At 39.8% G+C, this 15,321-nt stretch overlaps 1 protein-coding gene across 1 annotated transcript in view; it reads left to right on the top strand.

Moving 5' to 3' along the window:
* Positions 1-473: 473 nt before the first annotated feature.
* Positions 474-15,321, top strand: part of edem3 (ER degradation enhancer, mannosidase alpha-like 3) — a 57,794-nt gene continuing 42,946 nt past the window's right edge. The window contains exons 1-2 of the mRNA XM_052012154.1: positions 474-750; positions 11,560-11,605. Coding sequence (XP_051868114.1) covers positions 605-750; positions 11,560-11,605 — 192 coding nt within the window. The 5' untranslated portion in view covers positions 474-604. The remainder of the gene's footprint in view (positions 751-11,559; positions 11,606-15,321) is intronic.

Genomic DNA, 15,321 nt, shown 5'->3' on the forward strand with positions numbered 1-15,321 from the left:
TTCCTTTCCTCCCACAGATGCTGCACGACCCGCTGACTTCCTCCGGCAGATTGTCTGCCGCAGCCTCTCCACGGGAGCCTGGGGCGATTCTGAAGCGCCCAACCCGGAGCCTCCGACCAGGTGGCCCTTCCACCGCCAGTTGGCCCCACCCACATCCAGCTGCGGCTGCCATGATTGACAGCTCGGCTGTCAATGACGATGCCGCTCCCGTTGAGAAAGCAGCCAATCACAGATCGTAGCGGGGGTAAAAGGCGTATCGTTCGGCCAAGGAAATGGCGTCACCAAGCCGGCGCCGCAGCAGAATGGCGGGACTGCCATGGTGATTGACGGAAAGGCAGGCCACACGGGTATTCCGCGGACGTGACGTCATCGCAACGGCCAAAGCCAATCGGCGGCGGGGCTTGTGAATGGGGAGGCGGGAACAGTGGAGTTGTCAACGTCAGTTTTCCAGCGTCACCAGAAGATGGCGGCTACCAGGAAGAGGTGGGACTGGGAGCTGGTGACATTACAGTAGTGGTTGGTGTGTGTGTGTGAGTGGGAGAGTGAATGGGAGACTCCTGCAGCGTTTCTGCTCTCAGTGTGCGTGTAGGTGAGAGCCGGCCCGATGAGTGGTGTCGAAAGTGGTAGCGAGAGGTCCTCATCCTCTGCCCTGCCCAGGTGGCTGCTGCTGCTGCTGCCGCTGCTGACTGTGTCCTGCCCGGGGCTGCCGAGGGTGGCGGCGATGGACAAGGAAGAGAAACGCCAACTCAGGTGAGTGGTCGTGGTCCCTCCACCTCGCTGTGCCATCGTGATATGTCTTCAGTTAAAGGGTTAATTCAGAGCCCGGGGCTTTAAGTCGGGGGTCGAAAAGATCTTGATTGCGGTGATGTTTGCTGCCAGATCGACTTTCTAAAGTGTGCATTAAGGTGCATATCTGTCAGAATAGATTATATCACTGTTTATAAATGTGTTTAATAACAAATCTGTCTTGTACAAAATCAGTTGACAGGTGGCAAATTAATATGTACAGCAATAGAACTTTGTATAGTTTTCACATGCCTTGTTGATGACGTTGCTTTTCAGTCACAGCTGTAAGACAGTAAGTGAAACATTGAGCTGTAATGGATCTGTGTGTAGAAATTTGGAAATGGAGTCATTGTTATTATGTAGCATGAAAAGGAAATGCATGTCAAATCATACCGAATTGCAGAGGCAAATACTCCATTTTAGTTCTGATGAATAGTTATACAATTAGAACTCTGATTGTGTCTTTCCACAGACTCTGCCTGACCTGCTGTGGTTTTCAAATATTTTCTGCTTTTTGTTTCCATTTTAAAACACATGTTGCAATTAAATAAACAAAATAACCTATTATCTAGTTAATACTGTGAGGAGGAGAAGAAAGGTATGATCCGATCAATGTTTTAAAAAATGCAAAATTTTCATCCTTTATTAACTTTTAAAATATTATGTTGATAAACAAACTGTAAGGGAAGCTTATTCAGGAATAAGTTGAAGCACTTCGCTGCACACTCAACTCACATAAACTATTAGTGGCACCTCATGTGCCATTGACATCACCCGATTAAGCAATACACATCTTAAGAGATTTGACTATATTCTATGTTACTTTGAGGTTTCTAGATTTTCTTTAAGTAATAAGTGATATGGGCAAACTAGCATTTTGGGTAGATTTAAAAATAAAATGTGAGGCAGTGATGCAGCCTAAAGGAGAATGTTGTATTTGTTAAGGTTTCAGAATTGATCATTTGCTTTATTTATCAAGAAGTACAGCTTGAACATCTTAAGGGACATAGTAGACAAAAAATTATCATACTGAAAAGGTCCCTTCTTTAAGTTGTGTTTTATCATTGCAAGAATGAATCTTTGTAACAATCTTAATGTAATAGCCAATTCCAAAATCTTTGGAAAAATGAATGCCTGGTTAATAAAACTGTGAATTAATGATTACTTGCTGGTACAATATGAAATAATTCATCTGGCAACATTTCAGATAATTAGCTTTTTCATTAAAATAATTTCTGTTGAAGGGGTATTGGCCCCACATTGGTGGATTTAATTTAAACATTTGTTAACTTTTCAGTTAGTTGAATGCTACAGTTTTTAATCATTTATTAAACAATAAAAGATTCAACATCTCCCAAATAGCTATGATGTCTTGTGAATGTAATCTCATGGATAAAACAAAATCTATCTTTTAAAAACTCAGGATAATTTGAGGACATTATCTGTATCTTCCTCTTTGACCACTGTAGACAATCGAAACTAGTTCTGGAGACAGCTGACCCTTTTTTTAACAATTATTTATCTCTAAATATGTGATGCTTTTCTGTACTAGCTAGAAACAAGTTCACTTCTCTCTTGAAAGAATGCAGTGAATGTTTTCATGCACAAGTGGTCAAATCTATTCCACTGCTCCATCATTCTCTGGGAAAGGAAAAACTAACATCCAATGTAACTTGGCTTTGAATAACTTGAAGACATGGATAGTCATCTCCTTCAACAACAATCCAATTACTTCATTATATTATCGCCTTTTGTCACATTACTCCCAATTTTGTTTCTCGAAGATCCAGTCTTTTGACCGAATGGGATAGTCAAAGTTCATAAAGCAGTAATCAATAATGGCCTCCAGCTCCATATTCTCAAAAGCTGCGAAATCCTTTATTGTGAGGAGATGAAAACTACGCTCCGTATTCAGACTGAGATTTAAGGTCTCAAAGAACAGAATAATGCACTTTGATTTGTCGTGAATTGTCCTTTAAATTGAACATCAAAACTGCTTGTTTTAGCTATGGCAATGTGGCAGTAGTCATAAGTTTTTTTATGAGTGATTCATTCCAGCACCTATATCTTTTTCATTCTCCACTGGCTTAAATTTATTTTACACATCATTCACTTTTCTTCGGTATTTGACTGGCATATTTGTGCTCTACCTGAGTTTTTCAGGTTAATAATGATTTATCAAACAGTGGCTCCCCCCCCCCCCCAAAGACATCGAGAAGTACTTACAGCAGTTGGAATTTCTCTGCAGGTTGAGTGCATTTCATTCTAATAACATACATGTCCATGTCATTAATGAAGATAGTCAAGAGCAGTTGTCTTAATAATGTTTGTGGAACGTCACCAGTAACCAGTTTATATTTGCTTTTCTGAGTTTTATCTGTTAAATTTTAGTTTGTAATTTCAGATACTCTGATCAAATCATAATTGCACTGCTCCAGAATGCTGTATCCAATCTTATCTGAGCATTCGTTAAACATTTTCCTCATGATAGAATCTATAGCCATTTTTTTTGGGAACTCTAGTATTTTGGGTCTGCTCCCTCAATTTGTTCAGTTTCAGATTTTTAAATTATAGTTTGAATTCCATCAAAGCTTGATATTCTGATGTAGGGTTTTTCATATGATGCCAGATTTACTGGTTTTATCAGTTACACTATGAATTCCAGTGGTACTTACGTAAAGGAGCTAAGTAAATACAAATTAATCTTAAATTAACTCCATATTCAGTGAATTGCCTGTTCTGTGTTTTCATAAATACAGGGTTTGAATGTTTAACTTCATTTTGGTGTCTAATGCTTTTCAATGAAACAAATTTATTTGTTTGAAAAAAAAGTAATGTGCCATTTTAAATATGTCATTATCATTAATGGATGTGTATAGGAGTGTCCAAGTTCACGTGCCTTGCACTTGGTTTACGAATCAGTAGTTGACAGGAACCAGAGTTGAATCCTGTAATACCAGCAATATTGAACACATTGACTGATTAAAGCTCGGGTGCAAACGTGAAATGTCTTCACAATGCATTGTATTTCTGAAGATAGATTAAAAGAGTTTTGGAATCATTCCATAGAAAAAAATAGTATGGGCATTTTGTAGTGGGCATTTTGCTTACAGAACTAATTGGCATAGATGATGATCCAGGTCATTGTTGTCAGTCGTTTATTGCAGGGTGGGTTGTGCTGTGAGGGAAGTACACCCAACCTAGTATCTGTAAATACCGACATGTGAAATGTTCATACTGACTAAAATAAAAACCAAGGTACAGGTAGTCCCCTGGTTACGTAACAGTTCTGTTCCTGAGAACTGTCTGTAAGCCGATTTCACCATAAGTCAGAAACATCCATTTTCCGTAGTATTCCACATATACTTGCTGTAATTCTTTCATTTTATTGAATACACACCCTAACATTGGCCATAATTAAACTAATGGAATGCCTACTGTATCCAGTCATTATGAATACAATGAAACATTATTGTTATTATTACTGGCTTGAAAAATGCTCTAAAATGTATGGGAGAATTTGTGTAATGTCGGATTTTTGTAAATCATGTCATTCGTAACTCGTAACCCGGGGACCCCTGAGTACATGCTCGAAACAAGACCCTCTGCAATCAATTAAAAGTACCATACAGTTCTGTACTAACCTGTTTTGGTTTCTTTTAATGTGAAGAATATTCACTTTTGCATGAAGTTAGTCCCTGCCACACGTGAGTTCGTGAGACTTGAGCTAGTTAATTTACAGCTCAAACTTCTGAGTTGTACTTTTCCTTTCTGTTGGGAAAGAGTGTATCCCATCTTGAGCGATCTAATTTTCCAGGCAAAGTCTTCTTAATATGCTCTTGTTCATGGAGAAAGGGACATAATCTGAAAATGTTCCTCTAGTCATATGTTTTACTGTGTGCTTAATTGTGTAAAAGGTATTGAACAGACAGCTGGCATTTTTGGTCTTGGTTTTCTCACCTCTCAGAGACAACAAATGTTGTAGTTGTTCTGGCAAATAAGCCTCCAAGAGATGTGAACCACAAAGTAGGAAGGAATTGTCAACCATGAATCAATTTCAGTAGTTGTAAATGTTTAGATGCAGCAACTGTTATTTGTAAAGCTTTTTGTTTTTTTTAGAAACAGTACATGTCGTTATATCTTGAATGGAAAAATGACGCCTAAAGATAGAATAAGCTTATTAAATTTTTGAATGTTGGGAACCTAGAAACCTGATTGCTCTTGCTGTGAATGTTTCGTAGTGATGGCCCACCAGCAGCTTGTGCAAATTGTATGTAAATTAAATCATTGTTTCATTTTGAATTACATTTCTATTAACCAGATACACAAAGGAGTCCTTATAGAAGTGTGTGAACAATCAGAATAAAATTATAAAGGAAGCAAAATGTGAATGTTGTGTCTCTTACTACTTCAGTGTACTTCAAAGCACATCACTGCCAGTGAATCGGTGGTGAGCTACTATACAGCAGTCAGTCTGTGTGCAGTGAGACCTTATTAACAGCAGTCAGATATTGGAGCAGATTTTTAGTTTTAGTGATGGCAAAACTTAGTCCTGAAATCATTAAATTCTCATTGTACTGTGAAACCGGCTATAACTTCTTGAGCATGTGCACGATGCAGTTAAAAGTGGAAGTCAAAGAATTCACTGTCAATAATTCCTGCTGCTTTGCAGAACATGCTGTTTTGCACCCATCTCCAGTGCGTTCTTCATAAATCAGTAAATTGACAAAAATAGGTCTTTGCTGCCTATCCTTATTCAAGATATTACATAATGTTATGCACTTGCATACAAATTAGGAACAGAAGCAGACCAAGCAATTGTTTGAGCCTGCTCCGCTGTGCAATCAGATCAGCCATGATCTTACTGAAACCTTAGCTTCACATTCCCTTTCACCTCTTCACCTCAGAGGATGTGCTGGAACTTCTGAGAAACATTAGGATAGATAAGTCACCAGGGCTGGATGGGATATATCCAAGGTTATTATGGGAGACGAGGGAAGAGATTACTGCACATATGGCGATGATCTTTGCGTCCTCACTGGCCACAGGAGTAGTGCCAGATGATTTGAGGGTGGCAAATGTTGTTCCTTTGCTTAAGAAAGGGAGTAGGGATAACCTTGGGAATTACAGACCAGTGAGTCTTACTTCAGTGGTGGACAAATTACTGGAGAAGCTTCTTAGAGACAGGGCATTTGGAGAAATATAGGCTGATTAGGGACAGTCAGCATGGCTCTGTGAGGGGTAGGTCGTGCCTGATAGAATTCTTTGAGGATGTGACAAAGCAGTAGAGCAGTGGATATGGTGTACATGTGATAAAGTTCCTCATGGAAGGCTCATTCAGAAAGTCAGGAGGCATGGGATCCAGGGAAACCTGGCTGTGTGGATTCAGCATTGGCTCACGCACAGAAGACAGAGTGTGGTGGTAGATGGAGAATATTCTGCCTGGATGTTGGTGGCTAATGGTGTTCTGCAGGGACACCATTAGTTATTATGGGAAGTCTGCAGTTCTGGGACCCCTGCTCTTTGTGATTTTTATGAATGACTTGGATGAAGATGTGGAAGGGTGGGTTAGTAAGTTTGCTGATGCCACAAAGGTTGGTGGTGTTGTGGATAGTGTAGAGGGTTGCTGTAGGTTACAACAGGACATTGACAGGATGCAGAGCTGGGCTGAGAAGTAGCAGGTGGAGTTCAACCCAGATAAGTGTGAAGTGATACACTTTGGGAGATCGAATTTGAAGGCAGAATACAAGGTTAATGGCAGGACTCTTAGCAGTGTGGAGGAACAGAGGGATCTTGGGGTCCACATCCATAGATCCTTCAAGGTTGCCGCGCAGGTTAATAATGCTAAGAAGGCGTATGGTGTGTTGGCCTTCATTAGCTGGGGTACTGAATTCAAGAGCCGCAAGGTAATATTGCAGCTCTATAGAACTCTGGTTTGACTACACTTGGAGTATTGTGTTCAGTTCTGGTCGCCTCATTATAGGAAGGATGTGGAAGCTTTAGAGAGGATACAGAGGAGATTTACCAGGATGCTGCCTGGATTGGAGAGTGTGTCTTATGAGGATGGGTTGAGCGAGCTAGGGCTTTTCTCTTTGGAGAGAAGGAGGATGAAAGGTGACTTGATGGAGGTTTACAAGATGATAAGAGGCATAGATCGAGTGGACAGTCAGATTTTTTTTTCCCAGGGCAAAAATGGCTAACACGAGGAAGCCTAATTTTCAGGTGATTGGAGGAAGGTATAAGGGGGATGTCAGAGGTAGATCTTTTACACAGAGTGGCTGGTGCGTGGAAGGCACTGCCAGCAGAGGTTGTGGGGGTAGATACATTAGGGACATTTAAGAGAGAGGCACATGAATGATAGAAAAACGGAGGACTATGTGGGAGGGAAGGGTTAGATCGATCATAGAGCAGGATAAAATGTTGGCATAACATCATGGGCCGAAGGGCCTGTACTGTGCTGTAATGTTCTATGTTCTTGCTTATCAAGAATCTGTCGAGCTCTCCCTCAAAATTTTTCAAATACTTTGCTTCCTCCAGCTTTTGAGGAACCAAGTTGCAAAAACCTATTCCTCTGAGAGGAATAAGAAGCTTAATCTCTTTCTCAACTGGATGAGCTCTTATTTTCAAATAGTGCATTCCACATTCTCCTATGAGAAATATCTTTTCCATATCCACCCTGTCAAGGCCCCTTTGGATGTTTTATGTTTAAATCAAGTAACCTCGGGGCTACCCTGTCCAAATTTTCTTCATAGGACAATCTGCCCATTTCAGGTATCAGTTTAGTAAACTTTCCCTCAGCTGCTTCTGACACATGAGCATTCTTCCTTAAATAAAATGTGGTCTCACTAGTGATGTATACAGCTGAAGTGTCGTTTTCTTGCTTCAATATTCAATTCCCCTTGCAATAAATGATAACATTCTGTTAGCATTCCTCATTACTGGCTGCACCTGAATACTAGCCTTTGGTGAATCATGCACTAATTCCATTTTTATACTTTCCATGTTCCCATCAATGCCAGCCCAGGTTCTATCACTCACCTAGGGGCAATTCACAATGGACAATTAGCCTTCCAACCAGCACTTCCTTGGATATGGGAGGAAACGGGGATACCTGGAGGAAACCCAAGCCATCCTAGGGAGAATGGTGCTCTGTGTGGAGCTTGCACAGAGGTTTGGATCGAACCTGTTTGCTGGAACTCTGAGGCAGCAGCTCTACTATTTGCATCACTGTGTTCCCTTAAATAGACTGAATCTTGATTTCTTGGGGAAGTATTAGAAACCTAGGAAGATGATGAAAATGGCTTGCACACATTTTTTTTATTGGTTCAGGGAAATGCTTGGAAATAACTTGTTGCTCAGAGTACTAGCCTCGTATCAGTAGAGATTTAGAAAAACATACAGAGACTGAATATCCTGCACCTACTTCTGTGTCCTGTGTTCTGTTGGTGCTTGGTTTTCCAGATTGCTTCTTTGGCTTGGATCTGTTTATCATTGATTCAGAGTGTAACTTTGGGCAAACCCGATTAGAGATGATCAAAAATTATATGAAACAAGTTTTTTTTGGGTGCACAGCCAGGTGGGACAGGTGGCTGTGGATCTCTGGTTTAAGAGGTGAAACAGAATTAATATTCTGGGGCTTTGCTTGACTTGCCAATTTAGGGAGGTGGGTGAGGGGGAAGGAGCTGTACAGAACCTTTATATCGGTGGTCGAGTGGAAACCTTCAAGGGACAAGGAATGTGAAGGAGATGAATTAAGTGGAGAAGGAGAAGAATTGAAGGGCTACTTCAGCTGAACATTTCTCGATGCTATTACAAAGTAGATTTTTGTCGTATTGGCAACATTTCTCTAGCATTAAGTGCTTTTTCTGAAGTCAAACAGTATCTTGGGGGCAAGTTTTTTGTTGAGGCTGGGTGCATATGATATATAGTTCAGAGAGATGTGAAAGTGGTGAGGAAGAAAATCGTATCAGTAATTGAGGGGTTACATTTACTCAACAAAACTAAACATGCATACAGAACTGAAATGCAACTTTAAAAAAGAATGTATTCTTCTATGATTTGTTAAAGAAACAGTTTTTTTTAATAGATCTTCAACAAAGTACAAATCATTGAAAAATAAATTACTGGTTCTCTATTTCAGTATGTAATTGGCATTGAGATGCTAGTAGTTTCTTACCAGGTTTCAGATCCTGTCTATTTTTAAGCCTACATTAAATGATGCTGACGTGTTTATTTCAGGGGTGATTGCATGTTTTCAAAACCACTTGAAATGTAGCTTTGCAGTACCTGCCCATTGACTAAATAAAATGTCACATTGAACAAATAAAAGTTAGTTCACTGGTTCCCTTTTTATGTCTCTTACACATTTATTCTATTTAACATCCTTGAGGCTTGCAATGCACCAAGATGGAATGCTGGCAGAATGCATGCTCTACCAACTTGCATAGTTACTCCTTTTCCTTGCTAATTCTCTTTGTTAATTTATTTCTTCTCTAAATATAGCCATTGATTCAGGAATCTGGTGTCAGGCACGAGAACAATGTGACCTGACCATTGCAGTTGTCTCAAATAGGGCCTTGGCACTGGAAGTGTTGGCTCGGGAAGGTTACTGACATTGGTTTTCTTGTTCTGTCAGTTGATTTGGAGGAAACTACAGATTTGGTGTGGGTCGTATCTATCTAGTATTTTGAAATGCCTGCTGTAGATAGTTTATATCTCAGGCATACAAGCAAGCAGGGATGACTGCAGCCTGATAATCCATGAGTTTTGTATCAGGTTTGAGTCTTGATCTTCCAACAATCTTTTCCTCAGAATATTGAAGACTGTACTGAAGGTGATGGTGAATAACCTCTTTGATATCAGCCTTTCTGAAAGGTGGCTGGTGTCAAGCAAGGCTGTATCATTGCCCCAACAGTTTTCTCAATCTTACTCACTGCTGTGTTGCACTGCAACTCTGATTTGCTGGAATGTTGCTGGTTCACAAAGCTGTTTTACAATATGAGTGGGAAGCTTTGCAACCTATGTTGCCTCCGACCCAGAACCAGGAGCAACCCAAATTCAGTCTTTGTGCTGCAGTGCACAGACAAAGCTTGCATATGCTCATGTTTGGAGACTGGGCTCCGTGTATTGTCCATTTGTTCACTGAAGGCTGCAAGAGAATGGATCTCATACTTAATATCCGCAAAGTAAATGTTTCCCCCATGTGACACCTCTCTCTGATAATAAAGATAAGCCCCTGGAAAATATCGGCCACTTCCCTTATCTTAGGAGCCATTTTTCAGCAAATCAGCAAATGCAGTGAAAAGTTTCACTCTGCACCTGAAGGACATTGTTGAATAATACTTGACACCAAACCGCATGTGAAACCAGGGCAATTGACCAAAAAATATAGAAGCTTTAAGGGGCAACTTGTGAAAAGGGAAAATGCTTAGGGAGGAAAATCCAGAGCTTGGGCTTAGCAGATGTGGTCACAGCTGCCAATATTGCAGTGATTAAAACAAGATTTTTCAAGAGGCCATAATTGGAGTAGTGGCAATGTCTTGGAAGGATGCAGGGCAGGGGGAGTTTATATGGATAGGAAGGGGCGAGGCTAGAGAGGGGTTTGGAAACAAGGAAGAAAAAAATCAAAGCTTAAATTGGAGCCATTGTAGGGGAGAGAGCATGGGTGATGAGGAATAGGATTTGGTGCAAGTTAGGGACTGGCAGCAGATTTTTGGATAACCTCAAATTTATGTGAGTAGACAGTTATACCAGATATATTTTGTGAATGAATTTCAATCTATTTATTGTTTGGACAAAGTTAATAAATGGTCGTCTCTAAATGCCCATTAACTAATGATGTATATATTTTTTTGACATTTGAGAGGAACACTTCGACAATCATTATTCTGTTCTTCATAATGCTACGAAGTTGATTACATTCCTATTGACCAGAAAGCATTTTTCTGGAAAGCCAAGTTAAACTCATGATAGTAATAAATAAACTGTGATTGCAGAAGCCATGTTTTTCATTAGTTATAAATTGCACTTTCTATGAGCAACAAGACATTTATGATATTTACAGAAAGATGTTCAGCTTTAAAATAGCATTTAAATTGAGACAAGTAACTGAAACCCCTAAGAATTAAGGTGGGCAACGTTTGTTCTAATCAAGTCATTTAGGAGGCTTTCAGATAGACACATGAACATGACCATATAGGCCGTGTTTTGGCAGATGTGTTTAAATTGGTGTCATGGTTGGCACAGACATCATGGACTGAGGGACCTGTTCCTGTGCTGTACTGTTCCACATTCAAAATTTTGTGGTGGATAGATTGACAAACAAACGTAAGTTTCAATTTCGTTCCCTAAAAGAGATGATCAGTTCAAGAATTGGCAACAAATTTGTTGCATAATTTCAGATTTGCAGTAGTTGTTTGCAGATTTTACTATTTGTAAAATAAATAAATGCTTCATAGCATCTTGACTTGTGTTGCTTGAATTGATCAATTTTGCAAATAACCCACAGTTTCTTTACTGATTGTGATACATTTCATCAAAGACACATTAGAAACATTTACTATTTATTTCCATGACTACTAATTATGTCACCACTGGTGCTAGGACATATAGCATTTGTCTGGAAGAAACTGTTGGGCATTGGATCGGTTCAAGAATTTTTGTAATAAAAATTGGCATGGCATGTTGTAATGCTGTTATAGACCCAGGAAGTTATAATTTTGCTGCTCTTCTGGATATACGTGAGTTTGATGCCTTTTGTTTTTCCACTTACAGGGACCAAGTATTGGAGATGTTTGATCATGCATATCAAAATTACATGGTAAGCTGCACCAATCCTTATTGAAATTCTTTTTTTTGGACTGTATTTGATTTTACTGGTATTGCACATGAAAATCTTGCATTTAAGCCATGCAGTTACGTTGTCAGACTGACATCAATCCAAAGCATAATATCAAACCATGTTGTAAAGTACCACAGTTGGAAACCCTGTTGCAGTTTTAAGACACTTATAAAATTAAACAGAGATTTGGTTATTTGGAGAGCGTAGATCCTCCCACCTGTACTCTTAACAATTTTCAAATTTATAGCTTGGAGCATGCACATATTCTGCAATAACCCACACAGTCTTGTCATTGCAGTCTTATCACTGCAATGGTTGTAGTGGAAAGTGATTTGGAATCTGAAGCTTTTCATTTATTTGTAAACACTTTGGTAATTTAGTGGATGTGGAACTACTTTTATGCCTAAATGAACTGGACCCTCCAATAATGATGCAGTTATTTTGTGATGGAATAGGAACTACTTTTATTTTGTGCATCTGCAATGCATTGGAATCTGAGTCAGTTCGGCATGATGTGCTAATGTGCAGAACTGGTTCATCAACTTTACAGGATTAACAGATGTGGTTATAAAATTGGAAACAGATCCAAAGTCCAACAAATTAATGGATTTCTAATGCTATTGACTCTATGAAGGCCAATAAGTTTTTCAAATTTGCAGTACCAATCAACTACATGAGATTTTATTAGGGCAGGTGGTGTTGTACTGACATAAAGGTGTCATATGACTTGCATTGAGCAGTGTGAGTAAGCAGCACAGAGCTGTATAGTTTATTTCTAGGTTTATTTGGTTACAGAGGAAGTAAAGCTGTTTTTATATATTTATATATGTATATATTAAAAAGTAATTGTGTACAACTTTCGTGATCATGACTGACAGCAGTGCAATCGTGGAGGCAGAAAAAAGGAACAGGTGTAGGCTCTTTGGCGCTTCAGGACTCCTCCAATTTCTACAACTATCATGGCTGATTCACTTCAATATCCTGATTCTGTCTTTTCCTTCAATCCTCTCATCACTTTAACGTTGAGGAAAAATTCTACCATCTTGAATATATTTGCTGACTTTACCTCCATTGTCTTCTGCGGTAGAGAAGTTCACAGGTTCACTACCTTTTGAGTGAATAAGTCTCTCCTGATTTCAGTTCCTCCTGGCATACCCCTACGCTCGTAGACTGTGAACCCTGGTTCTGGACTCTTTGGCTTTGGGAACATCCTTCCTGTGTCTAGTCTGTCTATTCCTGTTAGAATTTTGTAGGTTTCTATGAGATCCCTCTTCTTTTCTTAACTCCAGTGACTGTACGCCTAATTGACCTATGACGACCTCTCGTACATCAGTCTCTCATTGCAGGAATCAGACGAGTAAACCTTTTATTCCACATTCTCTGTGGCAAGAATGTCATTGCTCCTCCAAGGAAATGAAAACTGCATTCAAAACTCCAGATGAGGACTCAACAGGGCCTTAAACAGCTGCCAGCAGATATCCTTGCTACTCTACACAAACCCTCTTTCAATGAAGGCCAACGTAGTATTTACCTTCAATACGGCTTGCTCTACCTGAACATTTGCTTTCAGCAACTGGTGCATGAGAGCACCCAGGCCTTGTTGCGCCTTTCCTTTTCCCAAACTAATACCACTGACATAATGTCTTTGTTTTTGGAACCAAAGTGGGTAATGTCAGATTTATGCATGTTAAACTACATCTGCCATTCATTTGCTCATTCCCCCAAGCTGTCTAAATTACACTATAGCCTCTTTGCATCCTCCTCTCAGCTCACATCCCCTGCCCACCCCAACTTTGTGATGTCTGCAAACTTGGAGGTGTGACATCCAGTTTTCCTTTATCCAAAATGTTCTCGTTTCCCCCTCTCATTTTGTCTTCCCCTCTCAATTTTTCAAAAAAAATGCCAATATGATGCAACACTATTTGGTTAAGTTGTGAACTGATATGATATATCTGGGTATTTCTTCTACAGGCTCTATTTGAAACTGATTTGCCTATGATTACCTTGATTTTAGAGGAATATATCTACCATTTGGGTGCTGAGAAAAATGCTGATTGTAACTCTTGCATGGTAGTGGATTTCACTATTCATGAGCTGCTTAATTATGGAGTTGAAGTGAAGCTGCTTTGCACTGAAAGTGATTCTGTCAGTCACCATTTCTCATTGGTTTTCATTTACAAAGACTGTTGGCTGTTTGGTTGAATACCAAAGCCCATTCACAAAATTCTACCAAGCAGCACAGAAAAATCTTTCAGATGTTTTCTCTTAATCAATTAAAACTGAAAAATTCAAACCTGAATCAGAATGTAATGGTTTACATTATTTGTGAGAATGCTACTTCAAGATATTATGCACTGACATTCCAAATTAGTAGTCAATATACTGTTGGGTTACATACAAAGACGAGATCTAACTGCTCAATAGGAATGCAAACAAAGGAATGTGAAAAGGTGTGAAATGCATGCTGTAGCCCAGCTGGTCAGACCGCACTAACAGAGAGAGAAAAACTGAGCCAATAACCAGGTGGATGATTTACAGAGAAATGGCCTTTTGCAATACAGACAGATAAAACAAGTTACCTGATGTTGCAGAATTCAGTATTGAGTCAGGAAGGCTAAAAGGCTCCAATGGAAGATGAGGTGCTGTTCCTCAAGCTTCTGTTGGGTATCATTATAACAGTGCAGAATGCCACAGATGGGTTAGAGTGGGAGAGGAATGGAGAATTCAAGTGGCTGGCAATGGAGAGCTCAGAGTCACCTCTGCATGGCCTCATCCAATCTGTATTTGGTTTCTTCAATATAGTGGAGACCGCTTTGTGTTCACCAAAGGCAGTATACTTGATTGGGAAAAGCACAAGTGAATCATTGCTTCACATGGAAGAATTTATAGATCCGTGGATGGTGGGAAGGGAAGACGTAAAAGGATAGAAGTTGAGTTTCCTGGGGTTGGATGGGAGCATGCTCTGCAAAGGGTGTGGTTCATGAGAGATGAGAGTAGAGCAGGAAGTTGCAAAGAGAAAGGGCCCTCTGAAATTCTGGAAGAGGAGGAGAAGGGAAGGTAAGATATCTTTATTAGTCACATGTACATCGAAAAGATGTGTCTGGTGGTGGAATCTTGCTGAAGCTGGCTTCAAAAGGTAATTGGATAAATACTTGAAGAGGAAAATCTGAGGGCTTGTAGGGGAAAGGGGATGAGACAGCACATGCACAGTCGTATGAATTATCTTCAGGGTATCTTTCAATCAGATCTGATGGGTATAAAGGAGAGAGATGAGGAGCAGAAAGCAAAGATCTCAGTGAATTGGGAGTGAGTTTTGGAGTTCTACCCCACGGTTGATTTTGCTGCTCATTGAGGGTGGTAGGAGTATTCCAAGGCTGATTGTATCATCAACATTTCACTTTGTTGCCTCTCTGATTCTCAGATGAGTAATCTTATTTCATGTTTCTGGAATGATCATTTTTCATGAATGGTATAGAAAGGTACCCGCCTTGATAACAGAAACTGGAACCACTCTCATTAATTTTGCTTCTTTGCCAAGCAAGTAGCAGGTGCTTTCAACATTCATGGTTTGCTTTTTTTTTGCTGATAATTTCCTGTTCCTGGTAAAGCAGGATATGAACAACTGGATCAACAGGTCACAGTTCTGGTCATAGAATGTAAGACTATTGTAAAAAGACATTACAATTCTGGATTGA

The sequence above is a fragment of the Pristis pectinata genome, chromosome 3 (assembly GCF_009764475.1).
Source record: "Pristis pectinata isolate sPriPec2 chromosome 3, sPriPec2.1.pri, whole genome shotgun sequence".
NCBI lineage: Eukaryota > Metazoa > Chordata > Chondrichthyes > Rhinopristiformes > Pristidae > Pristis > Pristis pectinata.